This window comes from Akebia trifoliata, chromosome 3, assembly GCF_017979445.1.
Source record: "Akebia trifoliata isolate Shusen 1 chromosome 3, ASM1797944v1, whole genome shotgun sequence".
In the NCBI taxonomy this organism is placed as follows: Eukaryota; Viridiplantae; Streptophyta; class Magnoliopsida; order Ranunculales; family Lardizabalaceae; genus Akebia; species Akebia trifoliata.
Genome location: NC_141377.1, coordinates 56,957,700 through 56,980,233, shown reverse-complemented (window position 1 = coordinate 56,980,233; position 22,534 = coordinate 56,957,700). Strand labels below are relative to the sequence as shown.

At 33.6% G+C, this 22,534-nt stretch overlaps 3 protein-coding genes and 1 non-coding gene across 7 annotated transcripts; 3 read left to right on the top strand and 1 right to left on the bottom strand.

The window, feature by feature from the left end:
- Positions 1 to 6,416: 6,416 nt before the first annotated feature.
- Positions 6,417 to 11,445, top strand: LOC147408260 (WEB family protein At5g16730, chloroplastic-like). Of its 3 annotated transcripts, XR_015177011.1 has the most exons (4): positions 6,417 to 6,692; positions 7,281 to 7,485; positions 7,576 to 9,911; positions 10,630 to 11,445. XR_015177011.1 is itself a non-coding variant. In XM_086437172.1 (3 exons), exons 1-3 carry the CDS (start codon positions 6,673 to 6,675, stop codon positions 9,856 to 9,858), a joined length of 2,508 nt encoding a protein of 835 aa, XP_086293298.1. In that variant the 5' UTR covers positions 6,417 to 6,672; the 3' UTR covers positions 9,859 to 10,240. The 3 variants fall into 3 exon arrangements, 2 of the variants coding, with proteins under 2 accessions (XP_086293298.1, XP_086293299.1); XM_086437172.1 differs by lacking the exon at positions 10,630 to 11,445 and having other exon boundaries at positions 7,576 to 10,240; XM_086437173.1 differs by lacking the exon at positions 10,630 to 11,445 and having other exon boundaries at positions 6,418 to 6,725; positions 7,576 to 10,240.
- Positions 11,446 to 11,922: 477 nt separating this feature from the next.
- On the top strand, positions 11,923 to 11,994 carry TRNAD-GUC (transfer RNA aspartic acid (anticodon GUC)). The gene has a single exon. It is a non-coding gene; the product is annotated as a tRNA-Asp (tRNA).
- A 461-nt stretch (positions 11,995 to 12,455) lies between these two features.
- Positions 12,456 to 16,527, bottom strand: LOC147408258 (RPM1 interacting protein 13-like). Of its 2 annotated transcripts, XM_086437169.1 has the most exons (3): positions 15,984 to 16,402; positions 14,080 to 14,166; positions 12,465 to 13,136 (listed from the first exon to the last, which is right to left on the bottom strand). In XM_086437169.1, the coding sequence occupies exons 1-3, from the start codon at positions 16,239 to 16,241 to the stop codon at positions 12,996 to 12,998; spliced, it is 486 nt and encodes a 161-aa protein (XP_086293295.1). In that variant the 5' UTR covers positions 16,242 to 16,402; the 3' UTR covers positions 12,465 to 12,995. The 2 variants fall into 2 exon arrangements, with proteins under 2 accessions (XP_086293296.1, XP_086293295.1); XM_086437170.1 differs by lacking the exon at positions 14,080 to 14,166 and having other exon boundaries at positions 12,456 to 13,136; positions 15,984 to 16,527.
- A 3,094-nt stretch (positions 16,528 to 19,621) lies between these two features.
- On the top strand, positions 19,622 to 21,928 carry MSP2 (microspore-specific promoter 2). Its single transcript, XM_086432900.1, has 4 exons — positions 19,622 to 19,777; positions 19,926 to 20,030; positions 21,168 to 21,362; positions 21,615 to 21,928. The coding sequence occupies exons 1-4, from the start codon at positions 19,721 to 19,723 to the stop codon at positions 21,756 to 21,758; spliced, it is 501 nt and encodes a 166-aa protein (XP_086289026.1). The 5' UTR covers positions 19,622 to 19,720; the 3' UTR covers positions 21,759 to 21,928.
- The last annotated feature ends 606 nt before the right edge of the window (positions 21,929 to 22,534 follow it).

The window sequence follows — 22,534 nt, the reverse complement described above, 5'->3', positions numbered from 1 at the left end:
TGACATACTGTATAAGATTTGAAATCAGGGGTAATTTTGTCAAATTATACATCTATTACTGCTAATGTAATAATAATAATATATAATAGAAAGAGAAATTATTTTTTATAGAATTAAAAAAAAAAAAATCTGCTCAAATGTAGAATTATAAAGTTTCTACAACTTGGTCCATGACTTATAGAGAAGATAATGAATCATTTTGGGGAGATCGAAAGGTACATTTTAGATACGAAGAATAACAGATGATTCCTCTTATTGCATGTATAGACTTTAAGTAAAATAAAGTCGATTAAATTATTTCATACAATAGTGTGTCGGTCTTATCTCAAGTCCGAACACTTATTCCCCCTTCTTGATAGCCACAGATCCATAAATGAAATGAGAAACAAAGTTTCCTCTCTATAGTCGATAGTCGATTAGAGAATCTATCTAAGACATTTCTATCAAGATTCTTTAAAAACAACATACATATTATTTAAGTATTACGAATGTAAACTTTGTTTGCTTCTACTTCTAACAAGTACACTTGACTTGACGGATGCCCCACTTGCTACTAATACACTCACCTTATCTAATAGGTTATAATACAAACGCTTGATTTCATTTCGTTTCGAGTTTGAGTCTCGTCAACACATGAATTTTAAACCCGTTCGAGACCGAGACGTATTACCCGAGTTAACTCGATATCAGAGTTGAACGAAACCAACTCACAAAGTCATTTTTTTGATCGAGTTTTACATCTCACGTTTAATTTTTTGAGTTATCTCACGAAATGTCTCAAACGTATCAGAAAACTCGTCCGAGATGACTCAGTATCGGAGTTGAACGAGACGAGACGTGATATCGAGTTTAAAAACCATGCGTCGACATTAGTTGTATTTGCAGTCATTAAATTCTTCAAATTTTAAAAAAATTGCATTGAATTTTTGTAAAAATTGGACGATTATTTCTATAAAAAAAATAAATAAATAAATAAAAGTGACGATTTTTTGAATCTATCCCTTTTGATGACTTTTTCACCCTATCCTTCTACCAGAAATATTTCTAAAATATTCTTGAACATGTTTGAATTAATCAAACTGACTCATTGCCAACCCCAAACTTGATTAAGATAATTACATGCAATTTTCTTAGGGATCAAGTTGGTTAATGTTCCACAATTGGGCCTTGCCTACTAGGAAAGATGAATAAAAGACATTTTCAAGGTCCTAGTGAAGGGAACATTGACCAATTTGTACCAAACTGCTTTAATGGTCTTGATCATATCAAATTATTATAGGACCAGACGAGATTTGCACCTTTTGGCTCCTTACTGAAGTGCCATGACGGTACGCTCAAGTGAGGCACATGAGCTGAACATGTTTTTCATACCTCTGTTGTCCATTTTTCTTCTTGATTGAAATGTTATTTATCAATCTTTTTATATACCGTTATTACCTAAATATCTAACACATGCTTGAATTTTTACTAAACTTGTAATATGAGCACTTGAGATGGCATTTCGCAACAATGCATATGGTTGGATCCTTTATTCATTTTCTTTTCATTGAGTCAGAGGTAGAAATATGTAGTAAAGAATATGGAATAATCAATTACGATTGTGGGAAGAACAAGTGACAATATTAACACGAAAACCCAAGATTGACTAGAATGAATATTTTGAAAAAAAAAATTGATCATAGACTTTTTTGTCATAAATCTTATAGGATACAGAATCGACCAATCACATGAGTCCATGTATATTGAATGCATCCCCAATTTATAATAACTTTGTTAGGCTTGACGTGTCACGCAATTCTCCATATTTGAGAAGAGAAATTAAAGGCTTTTAACAAATAATAGGCGATAAGGGTACTTTGATCATTTTTGTTTAATCTCTCTTAATAAGAAATACAAGGTTAAGTGGTTAACGTAAAATTTACCAAATCCTTATGAGTTATGAGTAAACTTATGTATAAAATAAATTACCCAATTAGGAAGTTGGGCAAGCTATGTTAAAAGATTGGATGAGCGTTATAAAAGGAAAAGTTGAGTGGCATTTATGGAAAATGAGTGGCTAAAAATATAATAGGTGCTACAACATAGCCAAATGAAATCCGAAGGCTTCATTCATCTTCCCTTCTTTCTTTGCTTTTTTTTTAAACAGTTGACCCCTCGTGATTTTCGCGTTCAACTGAATTACCCTTTGACTCTTGTAGTTTCTACAATTATGCGTTGCCTTTATTTTACATAATTGCCCTTTTGTTAGAAAATAATGATGGTGGTTAGCTACTCCCTGTCTTTCGTTGTCAAGGGCTAAAATATAATAAAACATTAAAACATAATTATTTTCAAATTTGATGATATTCGTCCCAGGAGAACTCAAACATACAAATAAAAATTGAAATTCTATTCATATACAACAACGATTACAAGATAAAGCTCTGATTTAAGATTAATTATAAATAAAATGGAGAGGAAACTAAGGCTATGTTTGGATTTAGAGAAGAGAAGAGAAACTCAATTTCTCTTCACTATGCTTGGATTGACAGTAGACGAGTTGGGATAATTTTGAAATTTTAAAATATCTTAAAAGAGATCTTGAGATAAAATTGGAATTATAAAATATTTTAAAAGAGTTTTTGTCCATTTCTCTCATCTTCTCTTCATTTTTGGAGAAAAAGAAAACTCACATTTTTTTTTCTTTCCTCACTTAACAATCCAAACAAGAGAAACGGAGAGAAATTCATTCATTTTCTTTTCTCTTCTTCTCTCCTTCTCTCGATCCAAGTACAACGTAAGGGAAGAAAAAAATATATAATTGAGAATGAATCTAAGCCAATTATACTAGAGAACTTCTCAACTTACAAAATTGAGTTTGAAAATCGTCGAGCATCCAATCAAACTCGAAATGTGTAGAGTAATATATGAAAGTTTTTTTTTTTTTTTTTTTTCAAAAAAGAGTTGCATGGGTCATTGACCCCATCCAGACATCATAAATCACAAAAAAAACTTCAAAAACTATCATTCTCAAATCATATGAAAAAGAAATAGGAAAGAACTCTTTTAATAATTAATATATATATATAGGGAAATGCTAACGTCCAAGAACTCATGAGGACGTTAGCATTATTCAATACTTATTTTTCCAATAATATCCCTCATTGTTTTGTTTTTTAGTGAAAAATACAATGGTAAGTTAGTTTTTTATACAATAAGTATATTTATTATGTTATAAATAAATGTATTTATTATGTTGACATTGATTGTTAAAATATTTACTACAACAAAGATTTTTAATTCAAAATACTTAAATACTCATAACATTTATTATGTAAACAAGTATTTATTGTGTAAGAGACTAGTATACCCTTATTTGTTTCATTAAAAAACAAAATAAATAGGGGTATTATATAAAAAAACAAAAAGTATTGAACAATACTAACGTCCCCATGAAGTATCGGATATTAGCATTCCTAATATATATATATATTTCATGAAAAGAACTGTACAACACCCAAAAATTGATGGCCAACATAATATTTCAAATTTCAAAGCTAACTAATTCTACCCTAAATAATTGATACCTCATGGAAAGAAATTAAATTGAGTCATGATGAATGCACATGGTAAATCATACGCAATTTGTACGTGATTGACATGACAATGGCACATAACCATAGATCTTTTTTTTTTTGTGTGTGTGGCCCCGGGGGGGGGGGGGGGGTACACAAGAAAAAAGATATACTTTTCTATGACATTGCTATATCAGTCACGTGTGATTTATCACGTGCATTCATACTATTCATAAAAATTAGGTGAGCACCTCTAGCTACAGCCACTAGTTGCCTAATAGAAATTGGGTGAGCATATCTAGTTGCAACCACCAGTGGCCTCCAAAAATGATCTCTAATAATTAATGGCACCATACCCGCCAATGCAACAACACATCGTGATCAAGGCATGGGACTTAATGAATAAAATCAACGATCCAATATGATCCACACACTTTATAAAATGGGTCAATCCATAATTAGGAATATTTAAACCTACTAAAATGTGGTGGACTAAGAATCAAAATACCTTAGCCATCTCCTCCACAAAAAATGAAGAGTGACACCCAAAAATCACTAAAACTAATAAACGAAATGAAACATGACATACTCTCACCAATTTGTGCAACCTATTGCATATAAAGGCAAAATTGATGAAAAATTAATCTACTCCTACCGATAAGCAAGCGATTTAGTGGGTACTAATTGATACATGAAGGCAGATTTTGAGCCAAGGTCATGGTACAAAACATGTAGACTTTAATCAAGTTAGTAAGTTGGCACCTTCATTACGACATATTATTCATAAATCCTTAAGTGAGGATTGATCATTGGGTATCTCGAAAATATCATTAAAAAAATAGAGATCAAAAGTTTTTGTACTTATTGAATCAATTGATTTTTAATTAAAGAACTACTGTCAGACTCTATATTTTCTTATAGCACACCAATTATTTTTGCATGCCAACCTTTTATTATCACACAGCATATATGGGTTTTAGTCATTTAGGATTGCTATAATAAATGTTCTATTTATTATTGCATATGAACAATATATAACATTTATTATAGCATATGAACAATATATCCTTGGAAAACTTGAGAGCGTCTCTGTCAAAGCAAACCATGTGCCAATGTTTGTATTTCTTCTGCGTAGGATCATCACATTTGATAGGTTTTAGGCAAAATGGGTATCTTGGGTGTAGACTTGTTGATTGGTCGTTTTCGAAAGAAGAAAAAAAAAAAAAAAAAAAACAAACAAACAATGTATATCTATGTGGTTTGCATGTAGTGATCTTACTAATAGTACCTATATTAAAAAAATCAACCCAATTAGATGATAGTTAGATGGTAAAACTTAGTAGTCATCAACCATTATATGCACCTTTCAATAAATCAACCGTTCCCAACAAAGAGAACCACTTCTAAATCGGGAGCCGATGCTTTGTAGTACAATTTTCCTTTAATTCCTATAGTGATTTTTTTTTATATAAATAATAGAGATTAACAAGTTTAAAAGAAAATCTAACACCACAGTCTTGTAAGGATAATGATGTAAATCAGATTTTTTTAAAAAAGACAAATTTTTAAGTTTGATAAAGTCTTTGAAAATGAACGGTTCTTGAACTTCAGTTTTTTAACGAATGAGATTTTGTGTAACTATGATGTGGCCCTCCCTCAACCGTCAAATACCACAACAGAGAATTGCAGGAAAACGTACTACAAAGGATCCACTCGCCCTCTCTTTATTTCAAACCCTTGTGTCTTTTCTCTCATGGATTCCCTATTGAATTTTAAGTTACCTAGATTTTAGTCGCGGATACAATCATGAAATTTTAGAAAAAAAAAATTATCACATCGCCCTCTCTTTATTTCAATCCTTAGTTTATTTTTCTCTCCCGGATTTCCTCTTGAATTTTAAGTTATCTAGATTTTAGTCTAGGTTATGATCATAAAATTTTAGAAAAAGATATATTACATTTTTTAAATCTATTTAATTCTCTAGATCTAGAGAACTACTATTGGCACTCCCACTTATACTTATTACCTCCAATTTCTTAAATTATTTATCACACCCCAATTAAATATTAAAATATATCCTACAAACATTACAAAGATTTGGCTCAAATTATAAAACATTACGACACTAGTTCAACTGATTTGTGTAGCTATTTACAATTATGATTAGGCTCATATAAAATCCTAGTATTAAAAATAGAAATCTAGTCAAAAAAAAGAAAAGAAAAGAAAAGAAAGAATTTCTATTGGCAATCCAACTATTATTTGTTCTTAATCATTCACTTATGTTCTTTATTTTTAATTGAGATGTATTAAGTAAAAGTTAGAGTGTTAATAGCAACTCTCAAATTTATTTACTCTTGTTGTTTAGAAGTAAGGTATAAAAGAGAGTTTCTATTAGCACTCCAAATTTTATTTATTCCACCCCAATTTTTTAAATTATTTATCACACCTTAATTAAAAATTAAAATATTAATATTACAAAACATTATAACTCTCAGTCAAATAATTTCAGTAGTTAAGTTCAAGTTCACTATTAATGTGTCGGTGAAATCATTGATTACAAAAGTGACAAATTCACTTGAAAAATATGTTTTAAAAATTAAAATGAACAATTTACTATAACCGGAATTTTTGTGCATGACATGGTAACTCACCTTACTTACTTTATTTTTAATTGGAGTGTAATAAGTAAAAATTAGGTGCCAATAGCATCTCTTTAGAATGTAGTTATAAAAAGCTATGGGATGTCTAAGCTCAAGCAAGCAGTGGAAGGTTATGGGTAAATTCGTCATTTAGGTCTTAACAAGCTGGATCGGTTATTTCCTGTCTTTTCATAATTGAGATAGGGTGAAGTAAGGTCAATTTGGTAGTTTCACATGAGAGAAAGAGAGAACAACAACTTCTCTGGGGACTTGAGACTTGAGAGACAGAACAACTGAAATAATTACCTGCTTTAATTTCTTCTGTTGTAAAAGAAATCTGTTTCAAGTTTCAATTCTCCCAAAATCCTCCAAATTCTCTTACAATGTCGGCGTTTTAGCAGTTCGTCTACAACAACTCACCCTCTTTAGCAAAAACCACAAATAAACTCTCTCTCTCTCTCTGTTGCAAAAGAGACATGCTTTCTTCAAAATCCAAGTAAGTGTACACATATCCCACTCTAGATCTTATGTGGGTTCACTGTTTCTTAATGTTTTGAGTTCATTTTCTTGATTCTTTTCTTTGGGTAATCATTCATTTGTGTTATTGTTCTTTTATCTTCTTGGTTGTTTGAATCTGATTTGGGTAATTAATTTTCTTGACTTTCTCTTCTGTTTTGAGCTTGATTTTAATATGGGTTTTCCTTCATTCTATCTATTTTGTTGTTTGATCAGACTAATATGGATTCGTCTTTTTTTTTTTTACCCTTGTTCTTGAGCTTAGGATTGTTTTTTTGGACACGACTTATTTCTGGGTTCACTTTCATTTGAATTTTTATTTTATTTTTTTGAAATTTGTTTAAATAGGTTCAGATTTGATCTGGTTATGGAATTATGTTGATTAGGTTTTTTTTTTTTTTTGGGAAGGTTGGGGGGGGGGGGTGTTTCTTCATTTTGGCATCTTTCAGGTGCTCACTTTCTTAGTAATTCTTGACTTTTAGAATTATTTGTGTTTTCAGTTCACTTGCATTTTGTATTTTAATTTTTTTTAATGGATTTTGATCTCTGAGAAATGGGTCTTGAACAGAACTGGTTTATCTGAAGCTTCACACAAAAAAACCACCCCACCAACCCCAAAAGTGATCAAACCAAGCAGGGGAGTAGCAAAATCAGATCCTGATTCATCTTCGCCCCGACTCAATTCACGTTCTTTGAATGATCGAGCCCCAAGATTAGTTGATTCAAAACCCAATGTCGAACGCCGATCCCCTAGGACCACAACTACACCTGATGTAAGTGGGATGAAGAACTTATGCAACCTCAATCTTTTATTACTCACAATTCATCATTTTTATCTAAATTAGATTTGATTTTGATTGTAGAAACAACAGATGCGCACGTCGAAAGGATCAGAGTTGCAGGTACAATTGAATCAAGTTCAGGAAGATCTTAAGAAGTTAAAAGAACAGCTCGCTTCGGTTGAGAAGGAGAAAGTTGAGACTCTCGAGGAGTTGAAGGAAGTGAAGAGATTGGCTGGCGAAGCAAATGACAAGCTTGGGGAAGCCCTTGTCGCTCAAAAGCGAGCCGAGGAGACTACCGAGATTGAGAAGTTTCGGGCTGACGAGTTGGAGCAAACGGGAATTGAGGCAGCTCAGAAGAGGGAAGATGAATGGAAGAAAGAAATGGAGGCAGTCCGCAACCAACATGCTACGGACGTGACCACTCTGATGTCTACAACCCAAGAGCTTCAACGAGTGAAGGATGAGCTGGCCATGACTTTGGACACAAAAAATGAGGCTCTGAGCCATGTTGATGAAGCAACCAAGATTGCGGAAGTCAATGCTGAGAAAGTGGAGTTTCTCTCCGTGGAATTGAGTAAGGTGAAAGCCTTACTTGATTCTAAACTAGAAGCCAATGAAACGACTGAATTGGTCAAAACGTTGAATACTGAGGTGGATTATCTAAAACAAGAACTCGAGAAAGCAAAAGTTTCCAAGGGGAAGTTGGCTGAGACGGAAGTTTTGATTGAAAAACTTAGAGTTGAGTTGGATATTGCAAGAAAGGCCGAATCAAATGCGGGTAACATGGTGGAGGAACTACAGATGAAGGCACGAAAGTTGGAGACTCAGGTCTATGAAGCAAAACAATCAGAGAGATCTGCATCGGAGTCTTTGGCTTCATTGATGGAACAGATAGAGGGGAAAAGTGAATTGTTGCAAGTTACGGATTCCGAGGTTGCTTCTCTTAGAGAAAAGGTGGACTCCTTAGAGATGTCAATTGGGAGACAAAGAAAAGATCTTGAAGAATCAAAACAACGTTTTTATACGGCTAAACAAGAGTCCTCGGAAATGGCAAGAATGGTTGAATTACTAAACGTGGAGCTCGAAACATTAAAGGAGGAAAAAATGCAAGCTTTGAACAATGAGAAGCTCGCAGCGTCTAGTGTTCAAAGCCTATTAGAGGATAAGAACAATCTTATAAATGAGCTTGAAGCTTCTAGAGATGAGGAAGATAAGAGTAAGAAGGCTATGGAAAGCTTAGCTTCGGCCTTGCATGAAGTTTCCTCTGAAGCAAGAGAAGTAAAAGAGAAGCTTTTATCAAGTCAAACTGAGCTTGAAAATGCCGAGACTCAAATAGAAGATCTGAAGTTGGTTTTGAAAGCTAAGAATGAAAAGTACGAATCCATGTTGGACGAGGCAAAGCATGAGATCGATCTCCTTACAAACACCACTCTTCAATCGAAGCTTGAAATTGAGGATTCCAAGGCTGCGTGGGATCAGAAAGAGCTCAATTTCATGAATTTATTAAAGAAATCAGAAGAAGAAACATCTTCTCTCAAAAAAGAAAAAGATAGGCTGATTAGTTTGCTCAAAGAAGCCGAGGAAGAAGCAACAATCGCCAAGAAAGAAGGAGTCGAGATGCAGAATAGCCTAAAACAAGCCAAATCTGAGGTGGGTTCTCTGAAAGGTGTTGTTGATGAAGTTATAGCTCAGAGTGTGATACTTAAGGAGAAGTTATTAGACAAAGAGAATGAATTACGGAGCATCGCCCAAGAGAATGAGGATCTTCGAATCAGAGAAGACTTCGCTCTCGAGAAAGTCAAAGACTTGTCTAAGTTACTTGAAGAAGAATCTTCAGCCAAGAAGACAACCGAAGAAAATGAGGATCTCTCAGATAGTGAGAAAGATTATGATTTGCTTCCCAAGGTGGTAGAATTCTCAGCAGAGAACGGAGAACGAAGAGAAGAGGAGAAATCAAATGTGGAGGAAATTCCATCTCGACAACCTGACAAATCCGAGAGAGACAAAGATCTCTCGAAGGTGGTAGAGAATGGGAATGGAAATCAAAAAGAAAGGGAAGAAGATGAAGTAGAAGAAGAAGAAGGTGACTCGGGGGAGGTGGAGACTACAATGTGGGAGAATTGCAAGATTGGTGAGAAAGACTTATTGCCCGACAAGGAGGTTGAGCCGGAATTGTTTGAAGAGGAACTTGACACGAAAGTGGATGATGATGGCTTCGATCAGCTAAATGGGTTATCATCAACAGAGAACATGGACAATGGGAGTAGTAGTCCTCCAACAAAGCAACTACAGCCAAGGAAGAAGAAACCATTGCTTCATAAGTTTGGAAACTTATTGAAGAAAAAGGGCAGCACCAACAAGTAGGAAAATCAAACATGGCGTGGCACCGCATAGCGTGTCAAGGGTCGGAAGCTCAGGCAAGTCTATCTGATTCTATATTGTTTCATAATTTGCATTGTTTTATTCTTCTTGCTTGAGGTTTTCAGATTAGTGAAAAATATAAAGGAGGGTCTATGTTATGGTAATTTTTATCTGATGTGTTTTTTTTTTTTTTAAACCTTTTGTATTCAAGTTTCATGGAGAGGAGTGGTAACCTCTATAATTGTATTTTTTATATATTCAGTCTTCCTTCTTTGCATGGAGAAATTATTTTATTATTATTGAATTATGATTCACTTTGGTTATTAGTTAATGGTGTAAGACTCTTCTTGTACAAGTCATTTTTATACAAACTACTTTGTGATGATTTCTCTTTGTATTATCTTTATGTTTTGTTGAGATTGTTGTATGCAGAGAATTTGGATTGAACATAAATAAATCTAATTTCCCAATATAATGAAGAAGTAATCAATGTAAGCTTGCTTTCCAAATGCTAAAAATACTTGGTAAGAGATAAATCGTTTAGTAGAGGTCAAACCCAATCTCCAACATTATTTTTCAATTTGAAAATCAATAATCAAAATCTAAAATGAAGAAAATAAGATTTATGTGTTCAAGTCCAAGACACATTGTACACCACATTTTAAATAAGATTTATGCCATAATGTTCATAAATAACTATTTCACATACAACTTATGAAGAAATTGCTGGAACAATGTTTATAATGAGAAGGAAAATATGTTTTTTGGTTGCAGGGATGATCTGAATTTTAGGGTTCCTCGTTAAAAATAGAGAAAAAATCTCTCTAAAGTCTCAAAATGGTTGGAGACAAACTATTGATTGGACACATTTTTGGGGACAAAAGTTGTGGTCGTGGCTGGCAGCCCACCCACTCTATTATTATCTCAAGCTAAAGAGAACATTACAGACTGGGTATCTTTAACATCTCATCAAAATTTTCATCCGCAAAATAAAATATAACATGTTCTTGTATTTATTGCTTTGTAGGGTTTGACATTAAAAAGGACTGATCACTGATGTGTATTGAGTAATTAAGAGATAAAATGTTCAAAGATTGATGAAGTATAAATGAGGATACTGAGATGGGTATCTCGGAAAACGAATTATAAAATAAGGAGCCAACGTGCTTTGTGAAATTGTTTGTAGTTCGATTATGAGAAAGTCGATTGACATGGTTTGATCATTAGCGATGAAGACTGCTTATAGCCCAAGTTAGAAGATGGTGTAAGTTGAGGTCTCTAAAGCAGCAAATAAAAAAATAAAAAAAAAATTTCTTTATGTTGTTGAAAAATTATGCATCTATAAGTTTAAAAGACATAATGGCACCCCAAGTTTTACCTATTACACCCCCAATTTCTTATCTTATTTCAGCATTATCTCAATGTAAAGTGGACCCAATCAGATAAGCATCCACATGCAATCATCAATGCGTCAGAACTAAAGTGGGTTTAGTTTTTGATTGGTGAAAGACATGAATACCTTTTTTTTCTTATTGTGGTTGATGAAACTATGGCCTACTGTCGAGAACCTTCCTCTCCCTCCCCACACACATGGACAAATGTAATAAATTTGTACGTGGAGAAATACAAGTGAAAGAACAAATGTTTGTTTGCTTGGAATCTTTTACAAATGTTTGCTATAAATGAGGGGAATTTCTATTGGCTTTCTGACTCATGTTCTTATTGGTTAGCTATACAACTTCCTGTAGTACAGTTAACTATTATAGGCCAAAAGATTAAGTCGTCATGATCATACATTTCGTTTGATTTTGAGGGATCAATCAGAGTTAGGACCTGAGAAACCACTAATCAGTTATAAATTAAAAATATAAATAGCGAATCAATTATCGATAGAGGTCAAGAAGTAATGCCGTCCAAAGTTTCACCATCAGATGCCTTTTAAGATTCATTTTGTGTGACTCTTGATGATAAACAGAAGCAAATGTTCATTATAATAATAAAAAAAAATGCAAATTTTACTATAGTTTTATAGGTATTTTATTAAGAATTAGATTCTACCATTAACATGTCGTTGTAGTATAGTGGTGAGTATTCCCGCCTGTCACGCGGGTGACCCGGGTTCGATCCCCGGCAGCGGCGTTTAAATTTCTTTTTAGTTTTACATGCTATTTTGGACTTTTCTCATGAATGACATAAATTTTTTGGGTGATTTGCACATGCCCCTCGACATTTTGGTTAATATTTGAGACATCCCTATGTTTTGAAACTGATGACATGACCCTTTGACCTCGGTCTTAAATTATAGATTAATGCAAAATGATATAAGTAACCAACTTAAACCTGTAACCAAAAAGCCCTAATTTTTCTCCCAAATTGAGACATCCCTATTTTTAGAAACTGTTGACATGCCCCTTTTTACCTCACTCTTATAATAAGACCAATTAAAAATGATCTAGCCCTATTTTTTCTCCCAAAAATCAGTCATATTCAAACTCTTTAATCACTTTGGTAAATATTTTGAATCCGTTCAGCCCTATCTTCATTCTATAATTTTCATTATCACCTTAACCTTTTATAGAACACACTTACATTTTCCCCACAAAATTCCCTCGTTTCATACTTGTCCAAAAGTACTGTCTTGCCTTGAGGACTCAAAAGTCATGACATATCCAATTCCTTGTTATATTTTCCGGATAGGATACCACATGATCTTCAACTTCTTGCCAAAAACTCATGATTTTCTCAAAAAATGCATTATTTTCAACTTCAATCATTTTCCCCGATCTCCAACGTTAAGATTCTATCAATGTTCAAACCTTAAAAACAAGAAAGGACTTTGGGGTAATTAGAGATAATGACTTTCGTGACAAGAGACAAAATAGACATAAATTGAGTAAAATATCGAACGTACACCATTTCTATAAACTATTATGCAGAGATTTCTTATAAGACATATCAAATGTAAACCTCATTTGTTAACCCAAAATACAAAAGAAGGCATCCAAGAGGTGTACTGGAACCTCTGCACTTTCTTCAAATTCCATCAACCTGTACTCTGGCCAAATTTGCCTTAAGTTACATTAATAGAATTCCAGAACCAAAGTGACCGACATTTTAATGAGTTATAATTGAGTTGTTTCTCATGCTGCAGGAACTGTTCTAGTGAATCTCCTCAGGTGTTTCCATTTGGGGTCATTCTCCGTTGCATGGCAGTGTCCCATTGAAATGCCATCTGACCAGGATTCGCAAGGTGCATTTGAATCGCACACGTAGCAGTAGCACTGCAATCATTAAACCATCTTAGCTTGTCTTGTAAAAACAAGTTTACATGTATAGAATTAAGGAAACCAAAACCCTTCACTTCTATTAAAAAAAAGTTAAAAATAATGTGAATTGAGATAATGAACTACATAAAAACAGCTTTAAGACATTCATCAATATAATATATTTCTAGTTGAAATTGAATGGCAAAAAAGATTTTGTGGAGGGACATTTAATTCCTCCAAACAATCATTCTCATATAGAATTAGTGCAGTTTAATTGTAGGGAAACTCTTATATTGGACATAGCCCAAATAAACATACAAGGCTCATGATTTTAACCATCTGGTCTAGAGCTCTTTTAGAACTCAAATGAATAGAAGATATGCCTCTATAGTTGTATATGGCCCACACACAGAGAGTATCCCAAAGATTTGGTGTCATCAAAATGGATCCTGTCCCTACATTCAATTCTGTCCACTATCTCGAAAAATGATTCTTTTGGGCATTCCTTCCTCTCTTTTAGAGCCTTCAACTTGGATGGTCCTTCTCATTAGGACTATAATCAGCCTTGGTTGAACATGCCCACACCATCATAATTGACATTTTCCCCGAGTTTATCATCTATTTTTTTCTCGAATACGCCCACACTGTCTATTTTTTTTCCAAGTCGTTTTAATCATCGACATCAACATCTTCATCTCTGCTACGCTCAATCTACTAACAACATTATGCTTTTTGACCAAGCCACACCTTCCAATAATTTTAGACCATCAATTTTTACTAGACGTTTCTCTCCATGGATGTCGATACGTATTTACACTCCACAAACTTTGTCTTGGTTCTACTTATCATAAAACCCTTCAACTAACACTAATAATTCTAGATTTGCACTCACTATCACTGGCACGAGACTGATAAATAAGGGCAACTTGGTAAAATAAAACAAAAGGTCAGGGAGTACCTTCTCGCAGTAGCTGCTGTGAGGCGTCTCATTGAAAGGAAATTTCACGCATAGATGTCTTGAATGTGGGTAGTCTCGACAAGCAACCTTGGAAAGACAACAACGCATCATCATCAACAATCCCAAAGAAATCACTACCCACTATTAAAATAGTCACTGACATGAACCCATAAATGGTGCAATCCAATCCCTTATAATATATCATTAAGGACATTCATTAATATAATGTATTCAACACTTATTTTTGAATTCAAAACATTTTGGGGGTAATTCGTTTGACTTTTTGAAAGAAATGAATAAGACCCACCAGGAAACATTAGGTAGTGGTATATATATATATATATATATATATATGTGCAGATACTGTTGAGTGTATATTTTCCTCCACTCTCGGGTGTATCATACCCCAGTCAAGCCCCGTGACCCTCTTATATTCATTGTTCTCCCCTTCTCCAACAGATCGGTCTTTTAGAGTAATTGGTTGGTTAATATGGTATCAAATCTTTCCACCCTTATGGGTGAGGGGGAGTGTTGAATGTATATTTCCCTCCACTCTCGGGTGTATCATACCCCAGTCTAGCCCCTTGACCCTCTTATATTCATTGTTCTCCCCTTCTCCAACAGATCGGTCTTTTGGAGTAATTGGTTGGTTTATAGATACTAGTACCTATTGTTGCATAAATCTCCCTTTAATTGGTCAAGATTGATAAACTACAAAGATTCAAACGGAGGAAAAAAAAAATAGCCTTACTAGTATGTTCAGTTCCATCAATGCTCCTCGTTTTGGATCTTCTTTGAGAAAAAATCGATTAGCAATTTAACCCAATTTAACCATCCAGTATAAAAAACTTTGATGTTTAAAGGAACAAAAATAGTTGGATGGTTAGAAATATCCGACTGATGGACTTGATTAGGTTTGGATTGTTTTTTAAGCAATCTGAAAACAAAAAAAAATATACAAATATCTAAAACAGGGAATGTTAACGTTCAAGACTTCAATGGAACCATAACAACTTTTACAATGAAGAGTTTTCCATATTTTCCATTATAATTAAAATATGTTCTTTATTGTGAAAAAGTAAAGGTTCTATGGTAATAAGAAACGATTACCTAGTATGTTTAGTTTGTAGGGTATTGCATGTACTCTGGGCGCCGGGGGGATATTTGAGGGCAAGATATCTAAGAGGCCAAATTGCCTCACCCATGCTCAGCGAGCCTATGGGTCTGGACACCCCCCATCATAAATAAAAAAAAGGCTCAGACCCATAGCTCAGTTGGTTTGACACGTTGCAAACAACTTTAAGGTGGTGGGTTCAAGTCCAGCTTACCCATAATTAAAAAAAAAAAAAAAATTTTATTAAATATCACGAAACTTCAAGAAGTTATTTATCAAAATGCCCTTACAAAACTATTGTATAACATTTTTTTGTTTTTTTTTGGCATTAAAGGATCAACATAAGATTGCATTATTCATTTAATTTGTCTTTTCAATCTCTGGCTAAAACCCTTGATTTTTCTTGCCATATATCCATTGTCTTCAACTTCCCCAAAATTCCTACCTTGTTCTTAAGGTTTGAAGGAGAAGGGATCTTGAGGATGAAGGATGATGATGAATTTTTGGAAGAAAATTCAAGGGTTTTTGGATAAAGGGTTGAAGAAGAGAGCATTTAAGTCATTTCAATTAGTCTCTCACATAAGACGACGGATCAAGTTCATCAATTTGGAAACACAGGATTCTCCCAAATATTCACCTAGATATTGAGTGGTATATTGAAATAACCTAAAGTTTAAAGACAGGGAAGGCAGATGAGCAGGTCTACATTTAATAAATAAGCAACATTAATGAAGGAGGTAAATGTAAATCAGATAAAAAATTAGGGTTTAATGCCATCAAACGTACGTACCTGACCTCGTTCAGCTACGATGGAGACCTCTTGAGCTTCGTCGATAATGGAGAGCTTGCTTGATAAATCGATTGACTCAAATGGATCAAAATCTAGGATAAAACAGTCGTCATCATCATCGATCCATCTCTTCTTTTTTTCTTCTTTTATGGCGAAATTCTTCTTTGTGGAAGAACGAAAAAGGGTTCTTAGAGGACTTTCGTCTTCTTCGTCAGACGAAGACCAGATCTCTAGCACGATTACCCCATCTTTCGCCATTTTTTAATTTCAAAGAAATTAGACCTAGATTAAGGTCTTTAAAGACAAATTACAGAGGAGAAAGATTGAGTGAATCTTAATTTCGAAGAAATCAAACTATATGAAGGTCCAAATTACAAAAAAAGAGAGAGAGAGAGACGACCGTTGGAAGCCCTAGTCTCGGCTTTGAGAAAAGCATGAGTGATGAGATCATGAGACTCAATTTTGAATTTTTCGTGAAAAGGACTCTTCTAATTCCATCGAACGGCTGAGATGGGCAGGAGGAATATAGAACTCCTTGGGATGCGTTTTCTTGGGAAGGAATTTCTTCGCATCTCAATCGTTCGTTTGACGCTAGAATTTTCCCAGATAAAAGGACCCCAAATTCCTTCACTTTTTTCCCTTACAGAACCGTACAAAACCATAACGATCTGTTAATGAGTATCCCGAAGCAAAGGATCTACGGTTCTGTGAGCGTAGGGTTAAAAAAACAAAGTAAGTCAATTAACGCGACTCTTTGGAAAATGGTCAAAAATTAATTGGCGTCGTGATCGAACCCGCACCATTAGTGTAGCCAGGATTTTGCACGTGTGGGGTAATCAAGAGTAGAAATTTTTTTGTGCCAACTAAGAGTTAAAAAAATGATTACGGAGGCAATTATGAGAGAATTTTTTTGTGTGGGTATAATAGTGGCAGAATTTTTTTTTATCCCCTACTTAAATCTGTCGTCATAATTTACTGATTTATAGACTTTGAAAATTCTTATGAGAACAAATGCCTCCATTGTAAATCCACCCTTACCTGTGATGGAATGAAAGAAGTTCAAAATTTATTGAAAAATATTCAATTATTTCTTAGAAATAATTCATTCTCTCATTATCAGCAATCGATCTTTAATTTTTTTCAACAAATTGGATCATGCCACCAATCGACATTTTGAAAAATCAATAAGTTTATTGTTCTAGAAAGTGAGAAAGTGACAAATCAGTAGTACTGAATGGATCTTTATGAAATTTTAGAAATGTATATATTATAATAATGATGAACATTGAGATAAAAAATTATCTTCAAAATTAAAAATACGTCACTCTTATTTCTCATTTATTGTGTTTACAAGTCATTAGAATGGGTATCGAAAGTTACGTATAAATTATCAAAGTAAAAGAGATGATAAACAGTATTTTGGATATTTTTAAAATTTATCTAAAAGTGAGGGACATTAAGTAAAAAATAATAGTTTATTAACTGGATTAATGTTAAGTTATCACCAAAATTTTTTTTAGGGATGTTTAGAAAGAAAATATCATCAACTTTTGTTTTAGGGTAACAGGGACCATTGGATGACCTTGATTGAAAATGTGGGATTCTATAGATCATATACATGTGCATGTGGGCGATCTTAGGTCCTTATGAGGGGTAGGGCATAAAATGGGTTATACTTCATTCGAAAATTGAATTTAGTGAGTTTGGCTCCTTAGAACATATTCTAATAAAAAATGGGTGGAATATGACTAAATATCCTTTGGCCTAACTCAAATCCAAGTCGAATATGAATCCATCCCTAAATCTGCATGGATCCAAATGCATGTTAATTTTTGCATTTTTCAAAATACCCTTTTCCACATGAATTTTTATAAATATAATAGTATAATAGTAAAAAAAAAAATTCAATGAGTATTGGACATAGTGGCTAATGCATCCCTCCAAAAAGAAAGAGGTCTTGAGTTCAAACCCCCTATTAGCTACCCACGGGGATTTATCCCTACTTACTTGATATATGTGATTTGTAGGGTATTGTATGTACCAGGGGATTTTGGTGAAATATGGTACTCTAAAAAGCCAGTTGTCTCATCTTTTCTAGTCAGGCCTACGAGTCTAGAACCCTCATCATAAAAATAAAAAAAAAATGGTCAAAATAAAATAAATAACAAGGCTTCTGAAGAAGTAAATGAGGTTAGAAAGAAAAGAAAAAAAAAGACTAATATTTTGGATTCGAATCAATATAAACATCTAGATCTGGATACAGATACATTCATGACCAACCCGAATTCAACCCGTTTTATGCCCTCGGATTGGGTGTAGCCCCATGTCGACAACCTGTCCAAATCAAATATCAAGAGTCATCAACGACTTATACTTACGGTTGTAACTAGGGCGGGTTAGAGGGTGAACCCAGGCTCAACCCAAATAGTAGAGCCCTTAACTTGAGCTCAACTCAACCCAACTTACCCAGATAATCTTTCCAAAAATAAAAACTCTACCCAACCATCGGATCTGAATTCATTAACCCAAGCTCAACCCGAGTCAAATTGGGTCAATATTCTTCATTAATATTAGATAATCTAGTCATGATAATGACTAATATAAAGATAAGTGATATGTAAAAGAAAATATAAAATATAAAATTATTTATTCCAAAAATATATTTGAGTTTAAATACATGAAATTAAAAGAAAATGTTAAGAAAAAGATGATTAATTAAAATTTGAAATGTGAATTGTGAATGAGAAAGAAATAAAGATATATAAAAATATTTTAATTTATAATCATATTAAGTTTGTGTTCGAGCAAATCAGATAACTCAATGTCTATGCCCAAACCTAACCCGATTTGGTTTAGTCTTTTTTTTTCCCCTCAAATCCAGGTTAACTTTGCCCAAATCTGACCCAAGGTCAGGTTGTACCCATTTGGTTTGTGTTTGGCCTGCCCAAGTTGTAACCCTAATTCTTAATGTCAATATGAAGAAAACCAAAACATAAGTAAGATAATTAGTTACTAAAAATATATGGAGGAATAAATAAGTAAGAATGTATTTTATTATAAATAAAAATGCCTAATTAGTACACAAAAGTTTGTAACTCAACCCGAATTAAGGTAGGATTGAGATATTCTAACCCAGGCTCGACTCATCTACATTACCCAGCCCAGGTTCGCCCATCCATCGGGTTGAGCTCAGACCCAGCCCAAGTTGCAGCCCTACTTATGCTAATGGATTCACAGGAGCCTTGAACTAGGTCAATATGAGGTTGACCTATGACCATACAAAACAATGGGTAAATCACCAATCAGTCTAATCTTTCGTGTGTAGGTCCCACCAATGGGTGGACGCCTCAAATGAGCAGAAAACGTCCAAGGCGATTTTCACTTGTTTCGGATTTTCTCTTAACAAATTACCAAATCACATTTACGTGTGAGCAAAGTCCGCATCTGTTGCCCATTACCTTTAAAATTGAGGTATTTGTCATATTTATCTTTCAGGCGTATTTTTGCTCCATATTACGCCATGTGGCACACTCCTTGACCCCACTTGGCCCACTGATGCAACTTGATAAATCTGATCTAAGCCAACGGCTAATAATCATCCATGTAATAAGCCATGGGGACTAAAATGAAAAACATGTATTTGTGATCAACAACTGATGTGTCCTCTATGAATATATATATATGTATATAGTGATCTAAGTAATAATCCATGAAGACTGAACAAATCTGAATCAACCATGCCTGAGTCTTCTTCCATTCCAGTAATTCCTAGGTTAGATCGTCTTGATTCTCTAGTAAGTTGTTCAAATTTTAATTAATTTTCCTTAATTTTGTACTTTTAATGTCTAGGGTTTTTTTTTCCCATTAATTTTGTAATTGTAGATTAAGTATATAGAAGAAAAACAAAATTCAACAAGTTGGAGTAGTAATATTTTGACACAGGGAGCAGATAAACAATGCATGTCTCTAGATTTGGCAATTAGGGAGATGAAGGACAAAGGGTCAATTTTGGATCGGGTTAATTCCCTCGAAAATCGCTTATTCCAGGTGAATTAATGGTTGAATTTCGAGTAATATTTTTTTTGCTTCAATTAATTATAATTTTTTTTTTTTTTTTTACTATTATTTTAGTTGTTTGTTTCTTGATGATATTAGATCAGAAAATGCATGCCTTGATAGAAGATACAGTTATAAATAGACTCGAATGGTAAAATATGATTCATATTTTATCGCGAAATAAATATTTGAGATAATACATAGAATGAAAATATTTATAGTGGTACACATGAATTAAAAAACAAATTCAATTGAATTTACATAATTTATTTATTTTCTATATATCACTTTACGTTACATTTTAATCTAAATTGAACTTTATCAACCCCTTATTTTCTCATTAATTATGTTCTATTGTATTAGATTCTCACAAATTGATGATTCTAAGCTGAATGCTCTCATCGAGAAAATCCTCTATATCAAAGGTCTAAACAAGAGTTGGAAGAATTAGAGATCTCTGAAGTAGGATTCGTGTTGCCAACCCCAGTAATTGAGATGAATTCTAGAATGTGATGAGAGATCTCTAAAATGGGACCTTTCTTCGTTGTCGATACATGTGGACTGGGCTAACCTTTGGGAGTCCGTGGGCTTATATATATTAGGATTGACAACAAATAAAAATTCAAATTTCTAAATCTGCCATAGAATATTTTTATACTGAAATAAAACTTCTCCATTGGTTTTATCTAAAACCAATCTAATTAATTGGACCAAAGACAGATTTTGAAGTGTGGACCTATTCACAAGAAACGATCCACGTCAAAATCAAACCCGATCCGCTCAATTAGATTAATATCTGATCCATTTTATTCTCTGAGGATCCAAACCAACAAAACTCGATCTGAAAATAGTCGATAATCCGACCCAATTACACCATTTCATGCCCGAGTTCTCCTAATTTATTATGAGTAAATGTTTGAATGGGCTGGCCCATGAGATGTTTAATGCCCAAAGCCTAAAATTTTCTTGTACTAACTATTAAACCGGGCTTTTAGTTATGAAATTAAAAATTCAACAAATAACAAGGCCCAAGCTACCTCATTTCTACTTTTTTGAATTAATTTGTGGTATTTTAATAATGTTAATTATTTTTATTTTCAACATCTTATTTGTGATAATGTGATTCAGCTATGCCTAGAGATAGAAGCAAGCAGCGCATCGAGCTCCTCAACATCACAAACATCTGAAATCATGTCGTCTAGGAATGGAAATAATACAGACCAATCTTTTTCATTTGGGAGTCTCGATGAACCAAATCATAGATATGATAAGAATCAAAGACCGTCCTTCCATCGAGCCCTTGTTGATAGGTTCGACTTCCTGGTAAGATCTTGATGGCACTTCATGTTCTCAAATCTGATCTAGACTACGAGTATGATGATAATGATGATCACACTACTTATTATATACTTCTAGAAATATGCATGGATCCCATTGATCATAGATGAAGTTATAGATGCTGAAGCACATTAATACCTATTTAGATTTAAGTATCTAAATATGGATCAATTTGATATTAATTCTGGTCCAAGTTAAATAGTCGTAAAATAGGTGATATAGTGATTCTTTGTACAGAGAAATTCCTTGGACCATGGGATGAATAATTTTACTCAACTGAAGCATGTGTTTGCGAGGACTGAGGATGGTGCCGATACATGCAAAACTGGAAAGAAAAGGAAAATTCGTCGGAGAAGATGGAAGAGACTATTGGGTTGCTAAATTTTCTTGGTTTAATCTACTAAATTTAAATCTTTTCTTATTTTTTTTTTCTTTTTCTCTCTCTTTTGTATTAGTGGAGTGCCTATGACTTATATGTCAGATACCTCGGTTCGAATAAAAAAAAAAAATAATAATAATAATAATAACAACTTAACTTGAGATTCTAATAACCCAAATCAGTACACTTATACAAAATTAAACCCGACCAAAATTCATCGATAGTCTCAAAACATGATTCAAGTCAAGTCAACTCAAATGAGTTGTAAAAGTATATATGCTCATATCATCCATAGCATCACTTGGGTCCATCTAAACATGCCATTTGATTAATTGTACAATCTCATTGATTGGAAATATCCTAAAATTTGAACCAATCAAACATGATCTCCAGCTGCATTTACTTAGTAAAAAAAATTGAATCAGGACAAAGATTCCAACACATAAAGGTAATCAAAAGGCCCAAAAGTATCTAGGAAAGTTTTGTAAATGATATTATATTTTATTATTTTGTTTATATTTTATGAATTATGATGATAATAGTGGTAGGCCCACATAAGTAAACCTTTGGATGGTTCTACTGGAATTGCAAAAATTATTAAAAAAGCATAAAGATCATGTCATGAGGATATATATCGCCCATCTCTCATTTATGGAACTCTAAGAGCCAGTCAACTTTGGGTTATTGAAAAAGTGATATTGTATGAATTAGGATTACATCCTCTTAATCTCTACATCGTCATATGATCCTAGAGATTCACAACATAAGAGTCACATGA